Below are 25,253 nucleotides of genomic sequence, written 5' to 3'. Positions count from 1 at the left end.
TTCCCGATTTTGTGTACTTGGGAATCTAGACATGATTCTTGCATGATATGGGTGACTAGCCTAGTAGGCACTTGAAAACCTCCTCTAGAAGGTATGTATGAGCTGTGCCACCTCTGGCTACCTGGAAAGGAGCGCTAGTCAAGTTCAGCCTCCTGCCTAATGAGGGTTCTTTGCAGTTGCATGAGCATACCCCAGTCTCCACCAACCCATGGAATCTAGGTTCCAAAGGAAGACAGACTAGCAGAGCAGATAGTGCTGGCGACTGACAAGCAAGTTGACAGTTCCTTCTTGGGCCATCTTTCCCATAGTTTGGTTTGTGTATTCAGGAAATGCTGAGCTATAAGTTGTTCAGGTTGGTGTAAGCAAGCACACAGGTGATGCTGCTGTAATGACATTGTGTTATGCAAAACATTTGCCTTGCTTGAGTTGGCTTTTTCCATCTGCAAGAAAGGCATTTAACACATTAGGTTAAAAGTTCCTGAATAGCAGTAGGCCGTGGATGTTTCCGGCTCTTCTGGCACCAAAGTCTGCAAATAGAGCACCATTTGGTGGTGGTGGTGGATTGTCATTTGCAAAATTTCTTCACTTCCTTTGTGAACAATTTCAGGAACGCTGTACTCTACCGCATGTGTGCCGGAAGCAGACTTTGCACAGGCCAGTTTATGGAGTAGCCATTTTATGCGTTGACTTAAACGTGAGGCAAAGTGTGTGTTCCTTTCAGGAAAAATAAACCATATGATATGATCAGAAATGTTCATGTTTGATCAGAAATGAGCAGCCATAAAATGTCATTCTTCTGGGAGGTGTGCACCAGTGTTTCACTTACAGAAGGGTAAATATATGAGATGGCTTTGCATCTCATGCATGGCACTGACTAGCAGCGTTTTCTAGGGCTTGACAGGTGTCTTTCCCAGCCGTACCTGTAGATTCTGACCGAAATTAAACCTGGGGCCTACTGCATGCAAAGCAGGTGCTCTACCCTTGACCTATGGCAGCAATTTTCAACCTTTTTCATCTCATGGCACACTTACAAGGCACTAAAATTGTCAAGGCGCACCATCAGGTTTTTGGCAATTGACAAGGCACACCTGCTGCCAGTGAGGGGCTCACATCCCCCATTGGCCACTAATAAATGATGTACCCCCAAATTCCTGTGGCACACCTGAGGACCACTTGGGGCACACCAGTGTGCCATGGCACAGTGGTTGAAAATGGCTGACCTATGGCCTCATCCAAAGAACAGGTGCTGTCTTGCAAATCAGGTGTTTGATAACCAATTTCTGGCCCTTTCAGAAAGGGCTCTGTGTGCACAATCCCAGATGTTGGTTTGGAGAATCTGTTTTTGTCTGTAGCTGAATCTGGGCATGAGTTTCTAAAGTTGTGGGGATAAAACTGAAGTAGACCAAGGAAGCACAGTTCACGTTAGTTTCGGCGATGCTTTTTGGGATTGCCCATAATGAGTGCAGACAACTACCATCACAGTAATGGCTGCTTATAATCAGATGATCATGGGGAAATTGCTTTAATAATTCTTGGAACGCAAACCAACTGGGGAAATATCTAAGCTCTTTGTGCCTTCCTTTCCTAACTGCTGGATTGGTTGTGGAAGAGGCATATCTGGAGGCAGGACTTGGTCTGAATCAGTGAAGCCCAATGAGTTGCGTAAACTAAGCAAGTGTGCCCATTTCCTTAGTTTAGCATGAGTTGCACTCCTTGCAGTTTGGACTTCCTGGTGACATAATAGGTTTGTTCCCCCACATGTGTGGTCAGGGTCTGCAGAGACAAAGTATGAAAACCCTCAGCTGGATGAATTAACAAACTGAAAGAGAGGGTGGGGGCTGGTTTTGTAGTTGGAATGAACAGAAAACCCCTCTCAGAATTGTAAAACAAAACGCCGGGTGAGTCACACTTAGAGTGGTACGAACCGCTGAGTGTGGCCTTTTTGTTGGTGTTGATGTTAAATTGCTCAGAGCCAGAGTAGTGAATTTTTTTCATATGCCAAAGATGAATCTAAATTCCAGGATCCAGACTAGTCTCCTGAGAAGGTGTTGCCTTGGCTGGCTGTGGCCAGAGCCATGATGTTGTGACCCTGGGCAGTGACGTCATGGCACCACTTCTGAGTTCTCCCTGGAGGAGAAGGCACTTGCTGAGGCCTCTTTGCACACCCTGTTATTTCTCCTGTGGAGGCTGCCAGTCCATTTGCGCTGCAAGGCAGTCACTTTCCGGCTCTTCCTGGAGTAAGAGGTGCTCATTGTGGCTGCTTTGTCTGCCTCGTTCCTTTTCCTGTGGAGGCTCCCCTCTGAAGAAGGAATGGGGTGAACAAAACCGTCAGCACCTCCTCTGTAACTGGGGCAGAACCTGAGCACAGTCGTGCTCCCCCTCTTGGTGGAGCATCTGGGGCAAGTGTCCTTCAGGCTTCGCCTAGTTATGGTTCAGATTGTGGTGTCATTTTTTGGCAGGCAGTGAAGGTGGCTTTATTCCAGGGTCCCTTTCTGGTTATTCTTTGAACTTGGGTTTGATTTGCAGTGGCTGCTTTTAGACCCCTGTTGCTTGGTGCCTTTGTTTCTCTGTGATGGTCTTGTGAGCACCTCTTGGATCTTTAATTGCCTGGATTATTAGCATGGATAAAAAGGAGACATCTCTTCCCACCCTGTGTTAATCAGTCAGTGTTACAGTGTGATTGAGTTGGTGTGGATGCTCCTTTCTTTCTTCGCAGTTAGTACTATGTAACTTTGCCACCTCCCATTTACAACTATGTTGGCTACCCCATTTGGCTGCGTGGGGACGAATTGGAAGCACTCGAACTGTGAGGGCTGTTTGTCCATTCTCTGGCTGCTTGACTGCTTTTGTGCTCCTCTTCCTTCAGAAATGCAGGCCATGGTGATCTGCTCACCTAAGGTGTTGACATAGTTGAGGCAGGCCTAGGATTTGGTGGTATAGAGTGGTGTAGTGGTTTAGGAAGTGGACTTAGACCTGGAAAATCCAGGTTCAAATCTCCCCTCAGCTATGAAGCTTCCTGGGTGATCTTGGGCCAGTCACTTTCTCTCAACCTCACCTACCTCACAGGGTTGTTGTGAGGACAAGAGCAGCTGTGTACAGCACCCTGAGCTCTTTGGAGGAAGGCTGCTATAAAAATTGAATAAAATAAATAAATTTTGGCACGTCCAGGCAGTTCCCTGCTTTGTCTCTGTGATTGCTTTAATTACAATTACTAACTTCCTTCAAGCAGGTAGTTTCATGCCCTTTCCTACTCCAGGTTGAAAAACTGGCTTTGAAATATATGCATATAACTTGAATAACTATTGAAGTGCGCTCTCTTCCTTTTTGTTGCTCAGTGTTAACAATATACTGGTCTCCAGTCTCATCCACTTATTGTCTAATGGAAGCGGTGCAAAGATAATGCAAGTTTTTGTTGTTGTTAACAAGGTAGAAAAAGCCAGGGAGATACAGAGATGGGACAAAAGAGGGATCAAGTAGGGAATCTGGATGGTGAAAGCTGTTATTTTTTATTTTTCTTTTAAACTGATTTGAGGGATGATCTGGCGCCCAGTGTGAAAATGTTGTGATGCCCAGCAGGTCAGGAGGGGGAGGGAGAGAGAGAATGGACAACTTCAAAGCTGTCTTTGGAATGTAGAATTTCAGCATCTCAGCAGTAAACCCCCATATGTCTGTCTAAAATTGTGTCCAAATTTCAAAAGCAGTTTGTGGTGTGGGCAGCCTGTTCTAAGAGTAATGGAAATAACAAATGTGGTCTGCGGAGCACGTGTATATGCCCCCCCCCCGGTCTTCATTGGGTTTTCCCAGGTAGGGCTTAGTATCTGGGCCAAGGTAGGGTAGCTGATGCTTGCTTCAGATTGTTGCAGTTAATGTTGAGCTTGCACCTGTTGTAAATTGTCCTCGTAATTGTCGTGCCTTTTGTGGATGCTTAATGCTGATTAAAAATGTAACTGACTGTCCTTTTTTTCTAAAGAAAATTAATGGCATCTACTGAGCACAGCAAAGGAATTAATTAGAAAACGAATTAAGTTTCCTCACTTCTTCCCCCCCTCGAATTTCTGATAGTGATAATATGCTCACGAGGAATTGCTAATCAATATATTTACATTCATTATTGCCTAATGAACTGTGGGGCTCAGTGTTCCAGCCCTTAATGAGTACAATTAAAACACCTTTGGTTACTGTGCCTAAATCAGATGTACCTTGGGTGGATTCATTTGAAATTTTGCTCAGCTACAAAGTTGACCTAATTGGGTAGCTTGAGGCAAAGCTCTGAAAGAGGACGGTTTTGCGGTTAGAATATTTTGGCTGTGTAGTTCTGTTGTGAGTCGCTGGTAATCCAGGCGCTAGCAGAAGACCAAATCTTTTGCCATACTGCTCCCTGCACTGAATACTAAGGTCTGAAGGACGCAACTTCATTTGGTGATCAAACTTATTTACACCTTGCAGTTTGGGACCACATTTTTATGATTACATTTTATATTTGTTGCCTTGAGAGTGGAATGCTTGCACTTTTGATACTGCTCAATGACCTTGTTTAGTTAATGGGAAGGAATTTTAGTGCTCTTTTAATTTGTCTTCTATCCTGAAAGCCAGGATTCTTATGCCCACTGGTGTAGCTAAGGGTTGGTTGCTGAAAGTACTGCAGGCAGCGCAACACACTGTGTATGTGGCCCCCTCCCACTCTCCGTTGGAGCCACTCTGGGGAGCAATGGCAGTGCACCAGAATGGCTCCAATGGCGAGTGGGAGGGGCCACTTACATGGTACATTGTGGCGCCTACAGTACTTACACACACCCCATAGCGACATCATTGGTTATGCCTTTAAATGCTTGGCTCATGTCAGGAAAGAGTTTCTACCCTGTAGGAATCAAATGTTACCTAGAAATGTTAGCAGTGCCGCAAGTGCTTCCTTTCTCTGGTCCATGGATCTCTTGTGTTTGGGTGCTTGTTGCAGCCTGACTACACTTCCAGTGCTTGTTGCTTCTGGTCCCATCCCTTTGCAGATCACATCTCACTGCTGCCTAATAGAACAATGTTTGTTTTGTTGCAACAAGCTTGGCTTGGCAGATGGAAGCTTCCTCACCTCTGTGATGGGGCGTTGCGCCCAGGCAGCTTGATGCGGCACAAGTGCCTGGACCCTCAGCAAGGCGCTGGTGCGACTGGTTCCCTGTGGGGTCCTGACTATTCTTATCCATACTTTTTTGTTTGCAATTACGAGGCAAAATTTGCTGGAACCAGGATAGATCATAATTGGTACCCTCTCTGAAGTAACATACCAAAAGTGTCTGCCCTTGTGCATAAATTGGTTCTGCTGCTAACTGTCCAAAATTCTTGTAGATAGTTGAGAGTTCTCTAGATCAGGGTATTGTAATCTGGGATCTGTAAACCAGGGTGTAAAATGTGTATGTAGGTACATCATTCTGGGGAAGAGAGTCTGGCTTTCATCAGATTCTCAGAGGGGCCCATGACACCAAAAAGATTTGGTGTCTAGAGCAGAGGTTCTTAGACTGAATAAAGTATTAGCTAAAGACTTTGGTTTCCAACCAAATGGTAAAATGAGTTCTCAGCTTGCTGGGGGAAAGGTAATGTGACTGGAGAAGGCAATGGCAAACCACCCTGCTTATAGTCTGCCATGAAAGCGTCGTAGAAGCGGCAACCCCGAGGGTCAGTAATGACTTGGTGCTTGCGCAGGGGACTTTCTTTTCTTGGTTTCCAACAGTGGTTCCTCCATTGGAGCTGGCAACTCAGTGGCAAGCAGTTTGTGCAGTGTACCCTTGGTATCCATGTGGGATCTGTTCCAGGGACCCCCCAAGTACAGATTTCTGTGGATAATCAAATCTGTGAGGCCTCATAGGACCTCCTGCACATGACCTGAAGTGCCTTCTATTCACTTTGGGGGGGGTGTTCTGAAGTGTGGGGAGGCAGCGCACAGCTGCCCCACGCCTCAGAAGGCCTCTGGATATGACTGGAAGTCTGGATATGACTGGAAATGCCTTCTGGTTGCTTCTGGGAGGTCCTGGGAAGCCCTCCAGCTGTGGGCTCGGCACCCGCGGATACTGAAATCCATGGATGTTGGGCCCACTGTACTTCGAAGACTTCCACACATCAAAAATTGCCCTGCATATGAAAGGGTAGCATTTTGGAGAGAAGGCAAGGCTGAATCCCTTCTTGTGGACATGTTTTGCATGTGCTGGGAGTTTTCTGTGTTAAAGATTTGAGGAGAGAGCGTCAGTCATTTTATATCTACCATTACAATTTGAAAGGCTTGAACTCCATCCATGAATGCCTTACATAAGCTTCTGGGTATATGTTCAGTTGAGTTCTTGAGTATCTTGAATTTTGCCAAAGGCTGTGTCTGCATTGTCGTCTCCAATTTGAGGCTGTTGCCCAATTAAATCTTGGTTAACGGATCAAATAAGTTTTAACTGGTAGATTAAATCTGCCTAGAGTGGAAGAGAAGCAAATTTTCTGTCTTTTTAAGATGGGGTTGTATGTTGCTGGGCGTGCCATCTTAAGATGGTATCTGCCATCTGAAGGATTTAAAAATGTTTTTTAAAAGTTACATGATTGACTAAAGGTGTCGTTTAGTCGATTGAGAAGGTTAATCAATAGACAGCCCTTCCTTGCTACCGATATAGAAGCAACTTAGAATAGCCTTCAAGCTTGGTAGTACCGTAATGACGTATGGGGTGCTTCAAACTTTTTGGAAAACTGTCTAAGTCTTTTAGCTAATGTGCCATCTGCTTTCTGAGACTTCAAGCATTTTATAACAACTAACATTTCTTGGCACAGAACACCATGAGGGAAGTACTCTTGAATTAGGACTGCGTAACTGTGGGGGGGGGGCATGATTGAAACATACAAAATTATGCAGGGGAGAGATAAAGTGGATCGAGAGATGCTCTTTACACTCTCACATAACACCAGAACCAGGGGACATCCACTAAAATTGAGTGTTGGGAGGGTTAGGACAGACAAAAGAAAATATTTCTTTACTCAGCGTGTGGTTGGTCTGTGGAACTCTTTGCTGCAGGATGTGGTGACGGTGTCTGGCCTGGATGCCTTTAAAAGGGGATTGGACAAGTTTCTGGAGGAAAAATCCGTTATGGATTACAAGCCATGATGTGTATGTGCAACCTGCTGATTTTAGAAATGGGCTACCACAGAATGTCAGTGCAAGGGAGGGCACCAGGATGCAGGTCTCTTGTTATCTGGTGTGCTCCCTGGGGCATTTGGTGGGCTGCTGTGAGATACAGGAAGCTGGACTAGATGGGCCTATGGCCTGATCCAGTTGGGCTGTTCTTATGTTCTTAATCAGAATGCAGCTTGAGTAGAAGGTTTTTGTTTGCGTTTTGGTGTTTAAGATATTTTCCAGAAATTAAAACAGATTACTTTTCTGGTTAGAAATTATACTGTGATGCATCTGCTGACTCCTACCAAGTACACTTTAAAAGCATTTAAAATTAATAAGAATGGGAACTTGGACCAAGAACATAGAATAAAATCACCTAACATCATTTTCTGCCTTTTTTATTTTTTTCAAAATGAATTTTCATTTTCTTCATTTTTTAATTTCATTTTTCAAATGAAATCTACAAAAAAAAACCACCCCATTTCCAAACACCTTCTAGGCATGAGAGATTCAGGTTACATCTGACTTGTTAATGTAGTGATAGCAGTGTTGTATGCTAAAAGAGAAATCCACTTCTTACCATGTATGTATAATTAAATTATCACACTTTTACTACAGATTTGCTAAATACATCCTGTATTTCTATGCTGTGTGTTGTATGCAGTTCACATTCACGTTTTGCACATTTTGTTCACTGTTGGGTCCAAGTCACTTGTTTACAGTTACTTATGGCTGACTTCCTTTGTACTGTCTATGGTTTTGACTAATCATAGAATAATCATAGAAAAATTCTCAGGTTTCAGAAATTGCTTTAAATAGATGTGGTGTCTCGGACTTGATGCAATGAAATGCCAGCTTCGAACATGGGTTTACATGAAAAAAACTCACTTGATGTGTCATCCTTTGAGAAATTACTATTAATACAGGTATCTTAGTTTGAAATTCATGTTAGATTTTCCCATTATGATAAAGTAATTTCTGAAACTGGTTTGGAGGCCAATGTTCTTCCTGCATGTTAACAATATTCTAGACTCTTATCAGTGAGACCAGCAATTATGTTATGCAGATAGTGGAGAGTTCATGTGCTTGGATCATGCACGGAATAACTCAAATTTCACTTGCGTAAGGCCACACCAGTGTCTGCATTTTTTTGGAGTCAGTAGTGGGTACTAGATAAGATAGACAAGATAATTCTTGTCAAAAGCTTCACGGTTTGCTACGAGATTGCAACTAAATTTTTTGTACAATATACCAAATATCTATATTGCTTTGTAGTCCAAGAACAGTGAGCAAAATGAGAGCATATATAGGTGAAAAGACGTATTCATGCTTTTCTGTACAGTTGGGGTGGTTGCATCTTAACATTAAGAGAAAAACGGTGAATAAGGAAGGTTCAGACTATAGCTGTAGACTTGAGTGAGCATTGGAAAGAGGGCCAGGCTGGTGCAGGCAGAAGAACTAGTCTGGATTTGGGATCTTACACAGGGGTGTAACACACTGCACCAGCACCCACAGTAGTGACATCACAAAAGTCACTTCCGGCTTCTCCCCGGAGGAGGGAATGCTAGCTGCTGAGTCTTTGCATGCCCCCATTCCATCTCCTGTGGAGGCTCCCCTTTGAAGGAGAAGCTGTCAGTGCCTCCTCCATAACTAGGGCGGAGCCTGGGGGGCAGTCATGCCCCCCTTGGTGTGTCTCCTGGGGCAGGTGCCCCTCAGGCTCTGCCCTAGTTACACCTCTGATCTAACAGGATGCTCTTCCGCTCGTGTAAGGGTCATTCCCAGCAGAGAGGAAGAGGCTTTCTGTTTGCACCAAAGCCCCCTGGGTCCAAGCTAATTATGGCAAAATTTGTCACAGTTTGATCTGTTTTGCGCAGGTGTGTATAACACCACCTTGTGCTATGCAATGAATGTGCTGAGTTTTAATAATGAAGCTAAAAATAGGACTTTTATCTCCAGTGGGCTGCAGTGGCTAGTTCTTACACCAAGCTTGAAACGAAAACTAAAAATTGCCGTGTCATATTTTTAAATGCTTAATGTTGCAGGAATCTACCCCAGCTCCTGCTTTAGACTCTCTCACGAATCTCTTGTAGGATTCCCCAATGAATCTTCATCGCTTGTTGTCATTGTTGTTCATGGGGGGGGGGGAAGGAGACCTGGTGGCTTAAGACTACTGTCTTCTGCGTTGCCTTGCAGATCTCTGGTTGAGGAGGAGGACCCTCACATGAAAGTCACTCTGGGGAGCAGCGATATGGGTGTGTCTGCTCACCTGCAGTCATCAAAGGCAGGCACCACAAGATTTTTCACCAGCAATACTCATAGTTCTGTGGTATTACAGGTAAGTTAAAGCTTTGAAGTCCTCCCTTCCTTTCTTTCCCCCCAGTGGAACTATATATCGTGTCTGTTGCAAGGTCTGCTAGACAGTGTCCTGGCAAACAGCTTTCTGACGACCCCAGGTTAAAGGAATGGGTGTGTTGACTCCTTTCCACAATCCTCCTCTTGTTCTACCTCTTCTGATCCTGTTGGCAGCTCTGCCAGTCTGACCTTCCCTGTCACTGAGGGAGAGCCCTGTGTGAGTTTGCAATTGTACAGGCAGAGCGCCATTTGCCCTGGAATTGCATGTGGATGCCTTCAGGGGGTTTTGCAAGCCCAACTGTGTTTCGGTGTTAATATTTGCTCTTCCTTACTCTTGTTCCCATGGCTCGGAGCATGCTTTTGACGGGCAATTCAGTTTTATTAACTATCGGTGCGTGCTGTGCTGGAATCCAGGCACATCCTGTGAGCGTGTTTGTAATAACCATCTGTTACTTGTGGGGCGCACAGAGCTGCAGCTTGCACCTGAAATTGCTGTGGAAGAGGACCAAATCCTGCACTTTGGTCATGTGGCACAGTTCCCTTGTGAAGAGGAGCGGAGGTAGAATGAAAACCACATCTGTGTAGCTGTGCCTCTTGGTTTGTGCTCTGCAGGTTGAATTGGAAAGGAAACATTGCAGGGATGGCCAAAGCTTGTGTGGCTGTGCATGGCTCCTAGATGGTCCTGAAACATTGAATGATGAGAATCTCTTGATGTGTACAAAAAATGTTGCAAGGAAGTATGGAACCAAATAGCTCCCCCTTCATTAACTTTGTTTTTTCCTCTTGTGGGAAGCTCAGGAAGAGGAAGATGGGGGGGGGGATCCAAGAAAAGAGTTGTGAGAAGCAGGTGATGACTGTAAAGAGCTATTCCACCCTTGCACCATGTGGGAGAAGGATCAGTGGGCTCCTGTTTGTTTCCGAGCCCAGTCCAACACATTGATTTTCATCTTCAAAACCCTAAAGAGTTTGGAACGAGAGTGTGGGAAGGACTGCCTGCTTCTGCCCAGCCACTCAGGTCTTTGGGGGAGGCCCTGCTCTGAGTGTGGCTGGTGAGTAGTAAGTGAAGCCAGGCTGAGGGTTGCAACGTCCAGACCCTGGAACTTCCCTCTCTTGGGAGCTCCTCTGGCCCCTTCCCTATTCACCTTTGGCATGATGTGGAAGTTGGTCTGGTCAGGTTGACTTGAAGATTTTTCCCTGCATAGGTTGCTTTTGGCTCATTGTGGCTGCATTTTGTTGCTGTGTAGTTCATAGTTAAATTGTGGTGATCACTGCTCTGTGTGTGTGTGTGTGTGTGTGTGTGTGTGTTCAACCAAAAAGCAGCTTATGTGTGTTTGGGTAAGCTAAATATATCTTGTATGTGTTGCTAGTAACCCTTCCCTTTGAATGGGTCAGAATTAGTAGTATTTGTGTGGCTTGCCTAAGGCAGAGGCAAAGCCAGAGTCAGGAAGTCTCTGCTTTCCACATCTTGGCGTCTCTGCCCCATCATCCACAGCCAGAAGTTGTGCCTTGCCCTGTAATATCAGTAGCAGATGAGTGTCTCTAACATGGGGCCTGCTCTGCTTCAAGATCAATTGCTGACTCTTTGGACCTTCCTTCCTGCTTTCCAGTTGTATATTGATTTCTTATGAATGTCACCTGTCTCCCCTTTAAAAAAAAGGAGGGGGGGGGCTTTAGTGGATTGCATGTGTGCCAGTAGAAATAACCTTTATCACAGACTTAATCCATTTCAGTTTTTATCATCTTATTCCAATACACAATATTGAGCCATTACCAAATTGTGCCTGCAGCATTTGGTTGGTTGCAACAGGGAATTGTTGGCTAATAGCTGATATCTTCAGACTGTGACTCCAAATCTTATCTGTATGCAGCTATCCCTAATAAGACTACTAGATTTGGGGTGGGGGAGTGTATGTATGAGTGTACAAATGTAGAATTAGGGAGGACATTGTTTCATATTGTTGGCTGAACTTTGTCCTCTGTTGTTCTTGGAGCTTTTAAACTGCTATACAGTAGTTGTTTGTGGGTTATGGAGGGCAATTGTTTCTTCCCATCAGATCCTTCTTAAATGTTAGAGAAGCTGTCAGCATGAATTCGAACCTGCAGCAAATTTTGAACCTGCAGCAAATGGTAAACAGTCTATCCTCGTGCGAGGGGTTTTGGAACTAGCCCAATGACCGAAGCATTCTCTTTAGAAAAAGCGTTGGTGCTATGATATGCTATGGTCCCAGGAACTTGCTCTGTTCATCTTAATGCCTTTTGGGTGGGGAGCAATTCTTTCGAGCCTTCCAGTATTTGGTGAGATTAACAGAACAGTTCTCTTCCCCCCCCCACCCTTGGGTGAAGGCGATCTAAATGGGCAGTGATGGACAGATGCAAGGGGGGGCACCAGGATGCAGGTCTCTTGTTATCTGGTGTGCTCCCTGGGGCATTTGGTGGGCTGCTGTGAGATAACAGGAAGCTGGACTAGATGGGTCTATGGCCTGATCCAGTGGGGCTGTTCTCATGTTCTTAATGATGACCATGGTCAAGCTGAGCATGAGAGAGTACTAGGGCCATAAGAGCCAAGGACCCTTTTCAGTGGCTACGATCCTGTGTAGCTCTTGGGAGGGAGGTTACCTGAGTGATCCCAGTGTCCTGCAAGCAACGGACGTTGACCTTTGGCTGGGTGGAGCTGCTCACCTAGTCTTTTTCTTTTGTAGGGTTTTGACCAGCTGCGGATAGAAGGTTTGCTTTGTGATGTGACTCTAGTGCCAGGGGATGGTGATGAAGTGTTTCCAGTTCATAGGGCAATGATGGCGTCGGCTAGTGACTACTTCAAGGCCATGTTTACAGGTATAGTTGGTGGTGGCAAGGCCTGCCCTTGGGCGCCATGTCAGAGCCTGCTCAGCACGAAGCAAGCTCTTCTTGGGGTGCCCCCCACTTGCCCACGTTTTCTCATCCACTGTTCACCTAATGCTTGTGTGTAGAAGGATCTGTCTCTGGGTCGAGAAGACTTTATAAGGGGAAGCTCACTCAAGCCTTAACCATCTCTTATCTAAATTTTGTTCTCAGGTGGGATGAAAGAACAAGACTTAATGTGCATTAAGCTCCATGGCGTGAACAAAATAGGTTTAAAGAAGATTATTGATTTTATTTATACTGCAAAACTCTCTCTCAACATGGACAACCTTCAGGACACTCTAGAAGCTGCCAGCTTTTTGCAGATATTGCCTGTGTTGGACTTCTGTAAAGTGTTTCTTATATCTGGGGTAAGACATCTTGAGTTATTGCTCAGCTTGTCTTCTGTTTGCTTTTGGTTTTAAGTTTTTAAATCTCTGTGAATTTGCCAGCCTAGCAAATACTGTTCAGCTGGCTTGTTACAGTCTCTTGAGTTGAACCGGGGGGGGGGGGGCGGTGACCCAGAACCTCTGTGGCAGGGAGTTCCACAAGTTAACTATTCTTCCTGTAACTGGGATGAGCAAGACCACCTCATGGCGGTTTTGTGCCAAGCCATCTCTCTGACAAGGTATATATCAGTTTGACACTGTGGCCAAAGGTTCCATGAAGCAGGGCCTGTGATATAGGGAGCAGCTGCCCTCTTGCTTTTCATGTAGTGTAGCAACAGCAGGAGTGAGGGCTACTTAGCCAGTAGCCTAAGAGGGCTACTTAGCCAGTAGCCTGAAATTGAGGGGGTGGGGAAGAGGGTTAAATTGAACAGTGTAGCAAGCTACCTGCTAGGACTGCTAGCACATACTATATCCCAATGAGACCTCAAGCAGACTTGGGGGGGGGGTGGAGGTAAGGGTGCCAGGGGGCACCTGTGGCTCCATTTTGCTTGCTGCTGGAACCAGAAAGCGCCCCCTCTGTGTGACTGGCAGGCAGGCTTGCTGTCCTGTGAGGGTGGAAGGAAATGGCTTGCCTGGAGTCCACTAGTGAAGTCAGTAGTGAGTTTGTGGCAAAACATGATTTGAACTGGGGAGGTCCTGCTTTGCAACTCACACTCTTAGCCACTGAGCTACACATCAGCTCCATTGTTTGACCTGTCAGTACTAGATGTGCTCTGGGAATGTCTGGTGTACTTCCTGGCCCCAGAATTGGTCTCTGCAGGCACACTTGCAGGTAATCTTGGTTCCTCCTCATCTGTAAGGTCTCTTTAAAAAGTGTGCTGCTAACCCTAGGTGGCTTAAGATTCAGGGCGTGTGGTTTGGTTTCTGGGATGTTTGAGAGAATGTTGAGATCTGAAGATTCAGCCTGTGAACGGTCCTCTCACTATGACAGACGTTTCAGTAGCAGCTGGGCTCTGCTGCCCTCACAGGTTTTATTTGCACCGTGGCTTGGGCAAGAGCGTTGTGTGGTTACGTAAGGTCCATTATCTCTGATTTATTTGTGCGTCCTGGTCGGAGCCGAACGGCTTAGAATCCTCATTGCTTTGAAATGAGGCTAGAGACGGGCCGTTTTGCAGATTGGTCACAAGCAGTTCTGCACTGAGAAGAACTGGATGTGATATTGACTTGTATGCAGCCATTTAAAAGATGACACTGATGTGGGTTTGAAGACCTGCTCCTTGAGCAAGAGAGTTCTGGGACCAGTCTGGAATCTCTGATAGAGAAATCATGCCTCAATTCTGGACACTGGGGTTCAGAAGACAAGCCAAGAGGCAAGGCAAGAGCCACGCACTTTATCCCAGGGTTTAGCAATAAGGATATAGGATTATCTGTGTGTCGGTTACACTCACAAACCCATTAACTGCTGGCATCTCCCAAATCCCTCCTTTTTCATTTCTGTTGCTGCCACTTCAATTTATTTCTCTCAATTTCTCTGGCTTCAGCAGTGATGTTTGTGTCTCTTGTCATCTGGATTTTCATTCTGGCTGCAGGAGCTGCGCTTGCCATTCCTTCTCACCTTCATCTGCGTTTCCAAGCCGTGCAACTGGGAGGCCCCGTAAGAGCCAGAGCAAGGAGGCAACTGGGGCTGTAGAGAAGACCATCTGCTAAGGAAGGCAGAGAGCTGGATAGGGTGGAAAGATGGTTAGCTAAAGGGGGGGGGGCAGAGACTTCCTATCAGATTACAGAGGGAGAGGCAGGTAAATGGGGAACAGGCAAAAAGGAATACTGGGTTTAAACACGAGGCAGAAATGCTTCTTTGCAGTTAACAGTGCTGTGCTCTTGAGTAAAAAACTGTCCAAGGCCCCCTCAGTGTGACTTTGGCTGTGTGCTTCTGTTTTCAAGACTGTTGAACTGCTGTTAATAAGGTCCATTGCATGAGCTGTTGCAGTCAAGTTCAGCAGTGCCCTCCCTTGCCCCATTCTGCTGCCTGGATAAAATCACTCAAGGCAAAGAAATGTTCTTTCCAAGGAGTTCTCCATCAGCTTCTCTTGGAACAATTACTGGCCCATTCAGCTGCTATTTTTCTGTGTTTTGGTTTTAAAGTGTAAGTGTTAATCATTTCTACAGCTCTGTGGACATTAAAAGGCTTTAAAATATGGGTTTTCGTGTGCAAGGTCACTTTTCTTCCGCTGTGTGTTACAGAAAAAGACAAGCAGCTGAAGGTTTGACTTGTTTCTGCAACCACCAATTTCATTCTTGCTTAAATTCTCTACACATAATTCAGCCAAGGAGGTCCAGCCATAGGCAGGATTTTGACATACAGATCAGACCTTATTTGCAGATTTGACTAGTATGGATCCCCTAACCTGTACTGAGGCCTGACCTGTACCCTGTGAAAGAAACCAGAGATGTGCTCCAGCCACGCCTGGAGGCAGTGAGTGGCCTCCCCTGGCCTCAGAATACCTTCTAAGGCCTTTCTAAGACCTTCCAGAGGCCTTAGAGGGCCTCGGAACACCTTCTGCATTCAGAGATCTGGCATGTCCTGACCTGCAAAAACTCCAATGGTAAATGCCAAGAGCTAAGGAAAGGCTGTGGGGTTAGCCCTCTATAGTGTCTCTTGTACATTGGCAAATGCTGATGTGGTGATTACTGAGAACCTGTCAGTTGGGGACTGCACCACATTTCTGATTTCTGGATCAAGGTAATCCACCCTGCTGTGACATCCTTTTTTGAGTGCAGCATCAAGTATCTTAAGGAGGTTGGGTTTCAAGAAAACAAAGTTCCTTATGTTGAAGATGGTTCTGACACAGATGGGGGGGATTGGAACAGGGCTGGTGATCCATGGGAGGGTGAGTGCTGGTTTGCAGGTTGTGGAGAGGTGGCCAATTGCTAGTCCACAGCAGTCCCACAGTTGGGCAGGGCTACCTGTCCAGAAGAACCCCCAGCAAGAGCACCTGAGGGAGGCAGTGCTGGCAGTGTGGATAGGGGGAGTTGCCCGACTCAGTTCCTTCTGCTGTGGGCAGCTCAACTCTCTGCAAGCAGAGTGTACTCAAGCTGTGTTTTGGGCCGTGAGAATTGCAAGCCGGGAGGCTCTCCCAGAAGCCTAATGCTGGTTTTTAAGGCTTTACTATGCAGGAGCAGAAGAAACTGTTGAGGATTGAAATCTCCCCTTGCACAGGCACACCAACAATTGGGTTTTTTTTTGTCGTTCCCCACCCCCTAAGAACCCTTCACAGTGACAGCGCAGACAATGCTAGTGATCAGGAATTCTGGCTTTCAGGTATTGGGAACAATAGCAGTGCAGGTGGGAGAGAGAAATGATGTGCAAATGTGCAGACAATTTAAAATTCAGGAGATGATGTGAGCTGGACATGGGCAATGGGAAGGAACGTGAAGATACACGGGCTTATTTCAGAAGCAGCGGCATCGTGCATTTCATTTTGGAAGCTTGACCTTGGCTGCTAGCCAGAGGAAGCAGTCAGTGATGCCAGCCCTTCTGAGCCACAGCCAAAGGAGTGGCCGTCTTCCCCTGCCCCCCATTTGTAATTGGAAGTAGGCTTCCCTCCCCCAGGGAAGTCATCAGTCAAAATAGAAAGGCCATCACCTTTGTGACTCAGACATCTGGCTGATGCTGACTTTTGGCCCAGCTCTGCAGGGCTGGTCTTGTACTTCGGAGTATTTGGCTCTCTTATTTAGGAATACTGAAGACAATATTATATCTGTTAGCCTCTTTGGTGATCAAAAACTCTAAATGTGCCTGTTGTGGTATCTTAGTAACACTACCTGTAGACACTTGATGTAGACAGCCTGGTGCGGGTCTCCTTTCGGAGCCTGAAATAAGTGTTTGAGTCCTGTCTGTCTTCCTATCGTAGGTTTCCCTGGAGAACTGTGTAGAAGTGGGACGGATTGCCAACACGTACAATCTCACGGAAGTGGATAAATACGTGAACAATTTCATCCTCAAGAACTTCCCCGCGTTGTTAAGCACTGGTGAATTTGTGAAACTCCCCTTTGAGCGCCTTGCCTTTGTTCTTTCGAGTAATAGCCTTAAGCACTGCACGGAGCTGGAACTCTTCAAGGCTGCCTGCCGCTGGCTGCGGTACGAGGAGCCGCGGATGGAGTGCGCAGCCAAGCTCATGAAGAACATCCGGTTCCCTCTGATGACACCGCAGGATCTTATCAACTATGTCCAGACGGTGGATTTCATGAGGACTGACAACACATGCGTGAACTTGCTCTTGGAAGCCAGTAATTACCAAATGATGCCCTACATGCAGCCGGTGATGCAGTCGGAAAGGACAGCCATCCGCTCAGACAGCACCCACCTGGTCACGCTTGGGGGGGTGCTCCGGCAGCAGCTGGTGGTCAGTAAGGAACTGCGGATGTACGACGAGAAGGCTCACGAGTGGCGCTCTCTGGCACCCATGGATGCGCCCCGCTACCAGCATGGCATTGCCGTGATCGGGAACTTCCTGTACGTGGTGGGCGGGCAGAGCAATTATGATACGAAAGGGAAGACGGCTGTGGACACGGTGTTCCGGTTTGATCCTCGGTATAATAAGTGGATGCAAGTGGCGTCTCTGAATGAAAAGCGAACCTTCTTCCACCTAAGTGCCCTGAAAGGACATCTGTATGCCGTTGGGGGTCGGAATGCTGCTGGGGAGCTGGGTAAGTGCTTGCCTGCATTTGTCTTTCCAGCACTGGATTCTGTGGTATAGAAACATGGCCCAGTGGTATAGAAACATGGCCGCTCTGGGTTGCTTTGAAACCTCCTTTGGTCTCACCAAGCCAGCCTGCTCTTCAGGGTCATTGGTTGATGCCCTCCTTTGCTTCCTGAGGCAAGACAGGTGGCTGTGCAAAGCAAGGTCCCTTCATCCATTGCCCCTCCACGCTTCACATTCCCTCGGGAGTTCCATCTAGCCCCCTAGCGCAGTTGGCACCTCAGCACCTGTGGATTGTGTATGCATGAACTTGGCTCGACGCGGATTCCCTGGACCCATGTTGAGCCAGGCTTGACCCAACCCCAGAGGCTGTGCTCTGGTTGCCTCTAGAGAGCTTTCCTGCGGGCTTCAGAATGGCTTCTTTGGCCAAAAAATGCCACTTCTGGTTTCCTGAGGGCTTTCCTGGGCCTCAGAATGCCTTATATGGCATCAAAGTGTTATTTCAACCCAAAAGGCTATTCTGAAGCCCACAGAAGTGGCCTGAGCACAGCTCCAGTCACCTCCAGAGGGCTTAAAGGGATGAAAATTGTGGATTTCATTATCTGGTTTTTGGTATCTGTGGGGTTTCTGAGAACGAATCCCCTGCAGATAATGAGGCCCTGCCTATATATAGTGAAAACTGGTTTCTGTTCTCATTGGTACTTGGAGCCAGAGAGCAGCTAGCTTTTAATTTGCTGTGTTGTTTGTGCTCCTGTTTGGTTTAAGGATCATGTTTGTTTTCTGGTAATGTTTGTGTCTGTTTTTGGGTGCTTTTTAGGAGAGTGTGGGTATAAATATTTTGAAATGGTGTGTGTGCACACGTTCAATGAGACTGGGGGGACAGAGACAGACTGGGGGGACTTCTTGAAAATTCTCAACGCGTTGTGCCCCAGTGTATCTTGTTTGCCTCCCTCTTGTCTTTGAATAAAATGGTGGGTTTTCTGTTGATGACGTGGGCCTTCGCACAACTCTCCTTGTGGTCAAATTCTGTTCCCAGAGCATCTGCATTTTGGGGAACACACAGTTCTCTGCGTGCTGAAACACTCTGTAGGCAGAGAGCCTCCCACCTCTCCCTCCCCACTCGATGCATCCTGACACTTCTCAGCCCCTGCGTTCGGCAGTTATCTTGCACGCTCTGTGGGCTGTTAAAATGCGTGCATTGACTTCCAGATCTCTCTTGTATGAAAATCAGTATTTGGCTGGCTGGGCTTCTGTTTCTGGGCCTGAAATACTCTTCATTCATTGCACTGCTGTCCATTTTTCACACTTATTGCAGCCTTGGTAGATACAGTATTTGCAGCAAAAGGGTTAAGAATTGACATCCTCTTCCTTTGCTGCTGTAAAAGAAATAGCCAGGAGGGAAATAATATTGTGAAGTTTCATTCCATTATGTGGCAGGAGAACAGCAGGTCAGACTTTGATTCTTGCCTTGCCAGGTTGCACCCTCGATCTTCTCCATGGCACTCATGTTCCTACCTTACATTGGGTCGCATGCCCTTCCTCAGTGCTGTACTGTTGCCTTTGTAGCTTGCCCAAGTCCTCCTCCTGAGCAAAGTTGAGCTCCTGTGGACTACTTTGACTTGGCACAAGTGTTGATACAGCCTCTTATTTCCACGTGGGTTCAGCTGTGGCTGAGATGGAGGAAGGGCATGGATGTTGAGAGCAGCGCTGTCACTTGTTGCAAGACACCTGCCTGACATGGCTTTGGCTGAGGTGTGAGGAATTCTTCCAGCTTCTGCCTGAATGCCCTTGCTGGGTTGTGATGGGCTTGCCCGGGGGACCTAGGAAATGGCCAAGTGCGCAGTGGGGAGGGCTGGCCAGGGAAGCTCCAGAGGACCAGTAGATGGGGAAGGCCAGGTTCACATTCTTGGCTGTCTTCATGAGATGGGGTCCAGCCTGCTCTCTACCACCATACACTAGGCTTCATGTGAAAGGCGAGTGCTTCATGGGAGAGGGGGGTTTCTGGCCATGCAAATTGTCTTTCTCCCTAGATTTTAAAAAAAAAAGGTAAGGAGAAGATTGTATGAAATAGGCCTTCATATAGACCAGGCATTTTCAGCTTTTGGGGAGTTCCCCTTAAGAGCATTTCTCAGGTTGCAAACCTTCTCAGGTTCTCCTCCCTCAAACAAGGATACAACACAAACGAGTACATTTGTTTTCGATTTTCAATTAGTGTCCCCCTCCAAATGTGCCAGGGCAGCCCAGGGGCCCTCTGGTTCCTGTTGAGAACAGCTGGTCTAGAGCATCTGCCTTGCTTATGGGTGCCGTTTGGGGGGAGGGGGGGGCGGTGTTCCTCCATACCAGGGGTGCCCAAACCCTGGCCCTGGGGTCACTTGCGGACCTCAAGGCCTCTCAGTGCAGCCCTCAAGGAGCCCCCAGTCTCCAATGAGCCTCTGGCCCTCTGGAGATTTGTTGGAGCCCACACTGGCCGGACGCAACTGCTCTCAGCGTGAGGGCAACTGTTTGACCTCTTGCATGAGCTGTGGGATGAGGGCTCCCTCCACTGCTTGTTGTTTCACGTCTGTGATGCAGTAGTGGCAGCAAAGGAAAGGCTGGCTTTGCTTTGTGCAAGGCCTTTTATAGGCCATGAGTTATTGCAAGACCTTCATTCATTCATATAAGTTCATCTTTAATATATTCATTTATGTAAACTTATGTAAATTTATTCAGATTTTAAATGTAAATTAGTCCTTTTTTTCCCCCTGGTCCCCGACACAGTGTCAGAGAGTCAGTGTGGCCCTCCTGCCAAAATCTTTGGACACCCCTGCTCCATACAAACAGGACTGTCTATCTAGAAAGGGAAAACGGGGACCAGGAATCTCCTGTGGCTTCTCCTAGACCGATATGCTAGAGAACCGACTTTTGTTTCATTGGCTCCATGGAGCGACTTGGTCACGTGCACACATCGCTGTGTGTTTGTGTGTGTGAGAGTGAGTGAGTGAGTGAGTGAGTGAGAGAGAATCCCTTTTACAAAATGGGGTGAAGACTCATCCTTTATAACTGAGACAGATGACTTGGTCTGGTCACTTGGACTTGTTGGGTCTGTTTCTGTGGGATCCACCTAGCTCCAGCAGGTGGTGACTATGGATTGTCACAAATGAACCTCTTGCAGTCTTTATATTAGGAGACGGGGTTGGAACCTGGCACTGGCTTCAGAGTTGACGTTCTGTTTGCGCCCTAAACCCGTGTGACTTAATCTCCCCTCAAAGATGCCACACTTATCGCTGCTCTCTGGCTTGTGCATGTTGCTGTTTTTGGAGTGAATGTGGCCTCTTGGTGGTCTTCCATCGAAGAGGGGCTCTTCTGGCCTTTGCCTGCTTAGCTTCAGCAGTCCTGCCCAGGTTTCTATAATGCCTGGGTCAACACACTAATTATCTTACTGGGGAAGGGGCATTGCCCAGTGGTCGCAGAAGGTCCCAGGCGCAGTCTCAGGTGGGGGATGGTCTCCACACACACAATCCTGTCTGAAAGCCCAGAGAGTCAGTGGAGACAATGCTGAGCTGGCCAGAACAGCTATGTAATAATAATAATATAATATACAGTATTTATATACCGCCTTTCTTGGTCTTTATTCAAGACTTTATTCAAGGCGGTTTACATAGGCAGGCTTATTAAATCCACGCAGGGATTTTTACAAATTGAAAGAAGGTTCTCTCTTTCAAGAACCACCACATTCAAGGTGTTACACTCCGATCTGGTTTAACATTCTGGCCTCCATCCTCCCACGCTCCGAGCAGATGGAACAGCTCAGCTGCAGCTTGCCAGCTGCTTCAAGGTCGCACGGTGCCGGTGGCCTCGAACTGGCGACCTTGTGGATGTTAATCTTCAGGCAAATGGAGGCTCTACCCTCTAGACCAGACTTCCTGCCCTATGTAACGCAGTGCAAGGCAGCTCCTGCATGGGAAGAGGACCCAGGCGATGGTCCCAGGCTTGGCTGGCACGTGTCACACTTTGAAATACAAAACAAGCCAACTGCAAATCCAGAACAAGCTATTGCTCCATTTTTGCCTATTTGGGAGGGGGAACTAATGGGTACACTGCTGGTGGTGGGAGATGGTCTGTGTCTTTTCTGCTGCTTAGCTCTGGCATTCTTCCTAGTTGTGAAACAGAACCGATCTCTTGTTGAGACCATTTAAAGATGTCATTCAGGAGGGAGGGAGGGAGGGAGGGAGGGAGGGATGGTGTCTCAGTGATGGAGCCCCTCCTTCACCTACAGAAGGTCCCAGGTTCTGTTCCTGGCAGCATCTCCAGGAAGGACTGGGAAAGAGCCACAACTTCATAGGCCCACTTAGATAGCAAATCCCTGCTTAAATGTTTGAAAGCTGGCTATCATTGCATGAGGCTAAGGATGGGCAAATCTCACAGCAACCTCCACAGTGTGTGTGAGAGACAATTGTAGTTGCTGTGCTGCTTCAGCTTTTCCTGGAGAAGCAACAGTTACTTATGACTTAGTATATTGGACCTTGGAGAGGTGACATGGGATGATCTGAGGGCTCCTGATCCAGGCTCCTCCTGGACACATGCAGAGTGTGCTTTGCCCTCAAGCAACTGAGATAGACCAGGCTCCTATAATGCATTCTGTGTGGGGCTGCCTTGGAAACATCAGTCTGGAATGCAGCTGCCAGGTGACTAAATGGGACCAGCTGTCAACCAACGGCGATGCCAGTTGCCTGTCTGTTTCTGGGGACTGATCAATGCTGCTGCCTCCCAAGCCCTAGCTGACTTGGCCCCTGGGTAGCTGAACCTCCTACTACACAACTCTGTTCAGACACTCTCTCCTTCGTTGGAGGCCTCTCCAAGAAGTCTTGCTACCGTCTGAGATGACATCAGCCTCTCCTGTTGATATGTGCCTGGCATCTGCCCTGGTCTTCTTCTGGTGTTGGGTGGAAACTGAGCAACTAAGGATGGACCTGTAGTGGCTGATTGAAGAGCTGGTCCCAGTGACTCTTGTGGTTCAGCTGTTTTGAGCAGTGGCTCTTCAGCTTTGTGGGTTGTGTTGCTTTGTCTGGATATTGTTTTAACTCTGTGCTGGCCTGGAAGTTTGTACTTAAGGGGGGGGGCTTATAAGGCTTCTTAAATGCCAATCCCAGGAGGGATTGGCAGGCATTTGCTAACTGACTGCCAGAAACTCAGGCGCTGAGCTTTGCTTGAAGCTCAAAGCTTGGTAGTGAAGACTGTAACTGCAGAGCCCCTTCTTGGCCAGCTGACAAGTGTGGCGATGTGTGCCTGAGATTCTGCACACAGCTTCCTGAATCTCTCTGTAGAAGCCTGGAAGAGCAGGAGCATAATTAGGGGTGGTGCTTCCTGGTGGGCACAGCATATGATGGGGTGGAGATGGCCATAGGTGGCAGTTCAAAATAGACAGAGAAATGTGACTGGAGGGGGGGATTTGGGGAGTCCTGGTGGAGAGGAACAGCAGGTTGAATTGTAAGGTTGGACAATGTGCTTCAAAATAACTACTTGTCTGTGCATTGAAAACACCCTGTTGGGACTGTACCACTTCAGACTGCAGGTAGGAGATGAGTGTTTGAAAAGAAACACGCTTGATGGCTTGACTTGGAGTTCTGGCCTTTTGGGGCTTTGTCCTGAATGGCCTAGTTTGCTGAGTGTGGGGGGCCTTTTCTTTTCACACACTAATGTCCTATCAACACCAGCTCCTCTGGTGACCAGCACTGGCCTGAGAGGACACCTGGTGCCACCCCACCTTCCCAGGACTGCTTGAGGTCTGTGTGCAAGAGGGAAGGGAGGGAAGATGACCACTCCCCGGGCTCTTCTGCAGCCTAGCGCTTGCCAGAAAGTCTTACTGTTGTAATTCTTACATTGCTTTTTTCTTTTTTTCTTGCTTTTCTCCAATTCTTACACTGTAGCCACAGTGGAGTGCTACAACCCAAGGATGAACGAATGGAGCTACGTGGCAAAAATGAATGAGCCCCACTATGGCCATGCTGGAACTGTGTATGGGGGCCTGATGTATATATCAGGTGAGTGATTTTATTTCTGAGAAAGCTCTTCCTCTCCCCTTCCCTCTTCACAATGTCCCGTTGATTCCTGTAGCCTAAAAACAATTTCTGCAACCTCCTCTCCAAAGACCGGTGTCTCGTGTCTCTGGAGCAGCGGTTTCTAATTTCACACGCAACTGTTCAAATAGGACATGCTGCTCAATCTCCTGCATTCGTTTCAGGTATAATTATCCTGGTTGGCAGGTGATCTTCGTTTGAAAGGGCCTCCTTAAGAAATGATGTGTGTGTGTGTGTGTGTGAGAGAGAGAGATGCACTTTGTGTTTCTAGGGAGATTGCAAATCCATCATCCCTGTAGCTTCTAATCCTCCAGGTGTTTCCACTGAAGAAACCATCTCAATTTGGTTGGGATGACATGCATCTGAGGAACACCAAGCAAGCCCAGCAAATTCTCTGAATACTTAATCTTAGGGTTGGGACTGGTGGACTTTGAGGCCTCACCAGGGAATGTAAATGATATCCCTCAAAGAGAGAGGGAGTGAGAGAGCTCAGTCAGTCCACAATCGACTTGGTTCCATGTTTGACCAGTGTAGGTGGGATCAGTATCCTTGATCTGAGTAGCCGCCCTGGGTCCCTTTGGGGAGAAGGGCGGGGTATAAATAAAGTTTATTATCATTATTATTGATCTGGCAACCACTGATTTGACTTGCCAATGGGGTCTACCTTTAGATGCCTTGTAACAAGGGGGAAAAAGCACCAAAATCCAATTTCTTATCAAATTTGATAAGAAATCCAATTTCTTACCAAATTTCAAAATCAAATTTCGTCACGCTTTTAAACTGCACTGGTTGCAAGCTTCTCAGGTTAAAGATAACTTTAAAGACCCATTTCCAAGTTTCTTGCTCCTCCATTGTTGCCCCAGAATGCATCAGTATAGAAAACTATACCACATTCAGCCACTAGATGAATAGTGGAATCTGATGAAATGAAATTAAAGCTATTTTTCCACTGATTTGGTATCTACAGATTTTTTTTTAATCTACTGGGACTTCTGGAATGGAACCCCAGTTGATACAAGACCACAACCTCTATTCATCAAAAAGCTCTGGTTTAGTGTGTTTCTTTGTTGAGAGCAATGAAAGTGTGTGTCCCCTCCCCGGTATCTGTGAGTTCCAAATCTGTGGTTCACCATTTTTCCCCATCACACAAATTTCTTATCTTTGATTGTAGCCCTCCTGCTACTGCCTCTCTGTTGCCTGCAAACAGGAAGCAAGTTGGAGGGTTGAAAGCAACACAACATTTTCAGCCCTCCAGCCTGCTTCCTGTGGTCTTCCTGCTTCTGTGCTCCTGGGAAGGCGCTTGATGATGAAGACTCTCAGAGGTTATCACGGGCAACTAACAGGTTTGCAATCTTCGCCATGTTGCAAATGAGATGCTTTGTGCCATTCTTGCACCTGACTGCACCTATGTCACAGTTAAGCATTTTAGGCGCAACTGGCACTGTGAGCCCCCAAGGTGGTTGAAAGGAAGGGAACAGAGAGGTGGCCTAGCTTGGTGAGGCATAACAAAGGGCAAACTAGACGTGGCGACAATGGCCATGTACAAAATAACGTTCAGTGCTGAGCAGAACCTCCCCATCCCGAATTGTTCCCTGGTCCCTTGACTGAAACCCTTTTTCTCTAGCCTGGTTCAGCCAATGGAAGTGCTGTTTCCTTGATGGAAATTGGGGGGCCACTGTATGTAACTAAGGGTGGTGCTATAAGCCATCTCTTGGATGCCTATAGTTGGGGCACCTTCCTTATGAGG

At 47.0% G+C, this 25,253-nt stretch overlaps 1 protein-coding gene across 7 annotated transcripts in view; it reads left to right on the top strand.

Annotated features, from left to right (window-relative positions):
• KLHL13 (kelch like family member 13) overlaps positions 1-25,253 on the top strand; it is a 64,467-nt gene that overhangs the window by 37,435 nt on the left and 1,779 nt on the right. For all 7 annotated transcript variants that reach the window (XM_066639956.1, XM_066639954.1, XM_066639955.1 and 4 more), the window contains 5 exons: positions 9,326-9,467; positions 12,184-12,316; positions 12,536-12,732; positions 16,662-17,457; positions 23,357-23,470. In XM_066639956.1, coding sequence (XP_066496053.1) covers positions 9,354-9,467; positions 12,184-12,316; positions 12,536-12,732; positions 16,662-17,457; positions 23,357-23,470 — 1,354 coding nt within the window. In that variant the 5' untranslated portion in view covers positions 9,326-9,353. The remainder of the gene's footprint in view (positions 1-9,325; positions 9,468-12,183; positions 12,317-12,535; positions 12,733-16,661; positions 17,458-23,356; positions 23,471-25,253) is intronic.

Source organism: Tiliqua scincoides, chromosome 12 (genome assembly GCF_035046505.1).
Source record: "Tiliqua scincoides isolate rTilSci1 chromosome 12, rTilSci1.hap2, whole genome shotgun sequence".
Taxonomy (NCBI): Eukaryota; Metazoa; Chordata; class Lepidosauria; order Squamata; family Scincidae; genus Tiliqua; species Tiliqua scincoides.
This window is presented reverse-complemented; position numbering and strand designations above follow the sequence as displayed.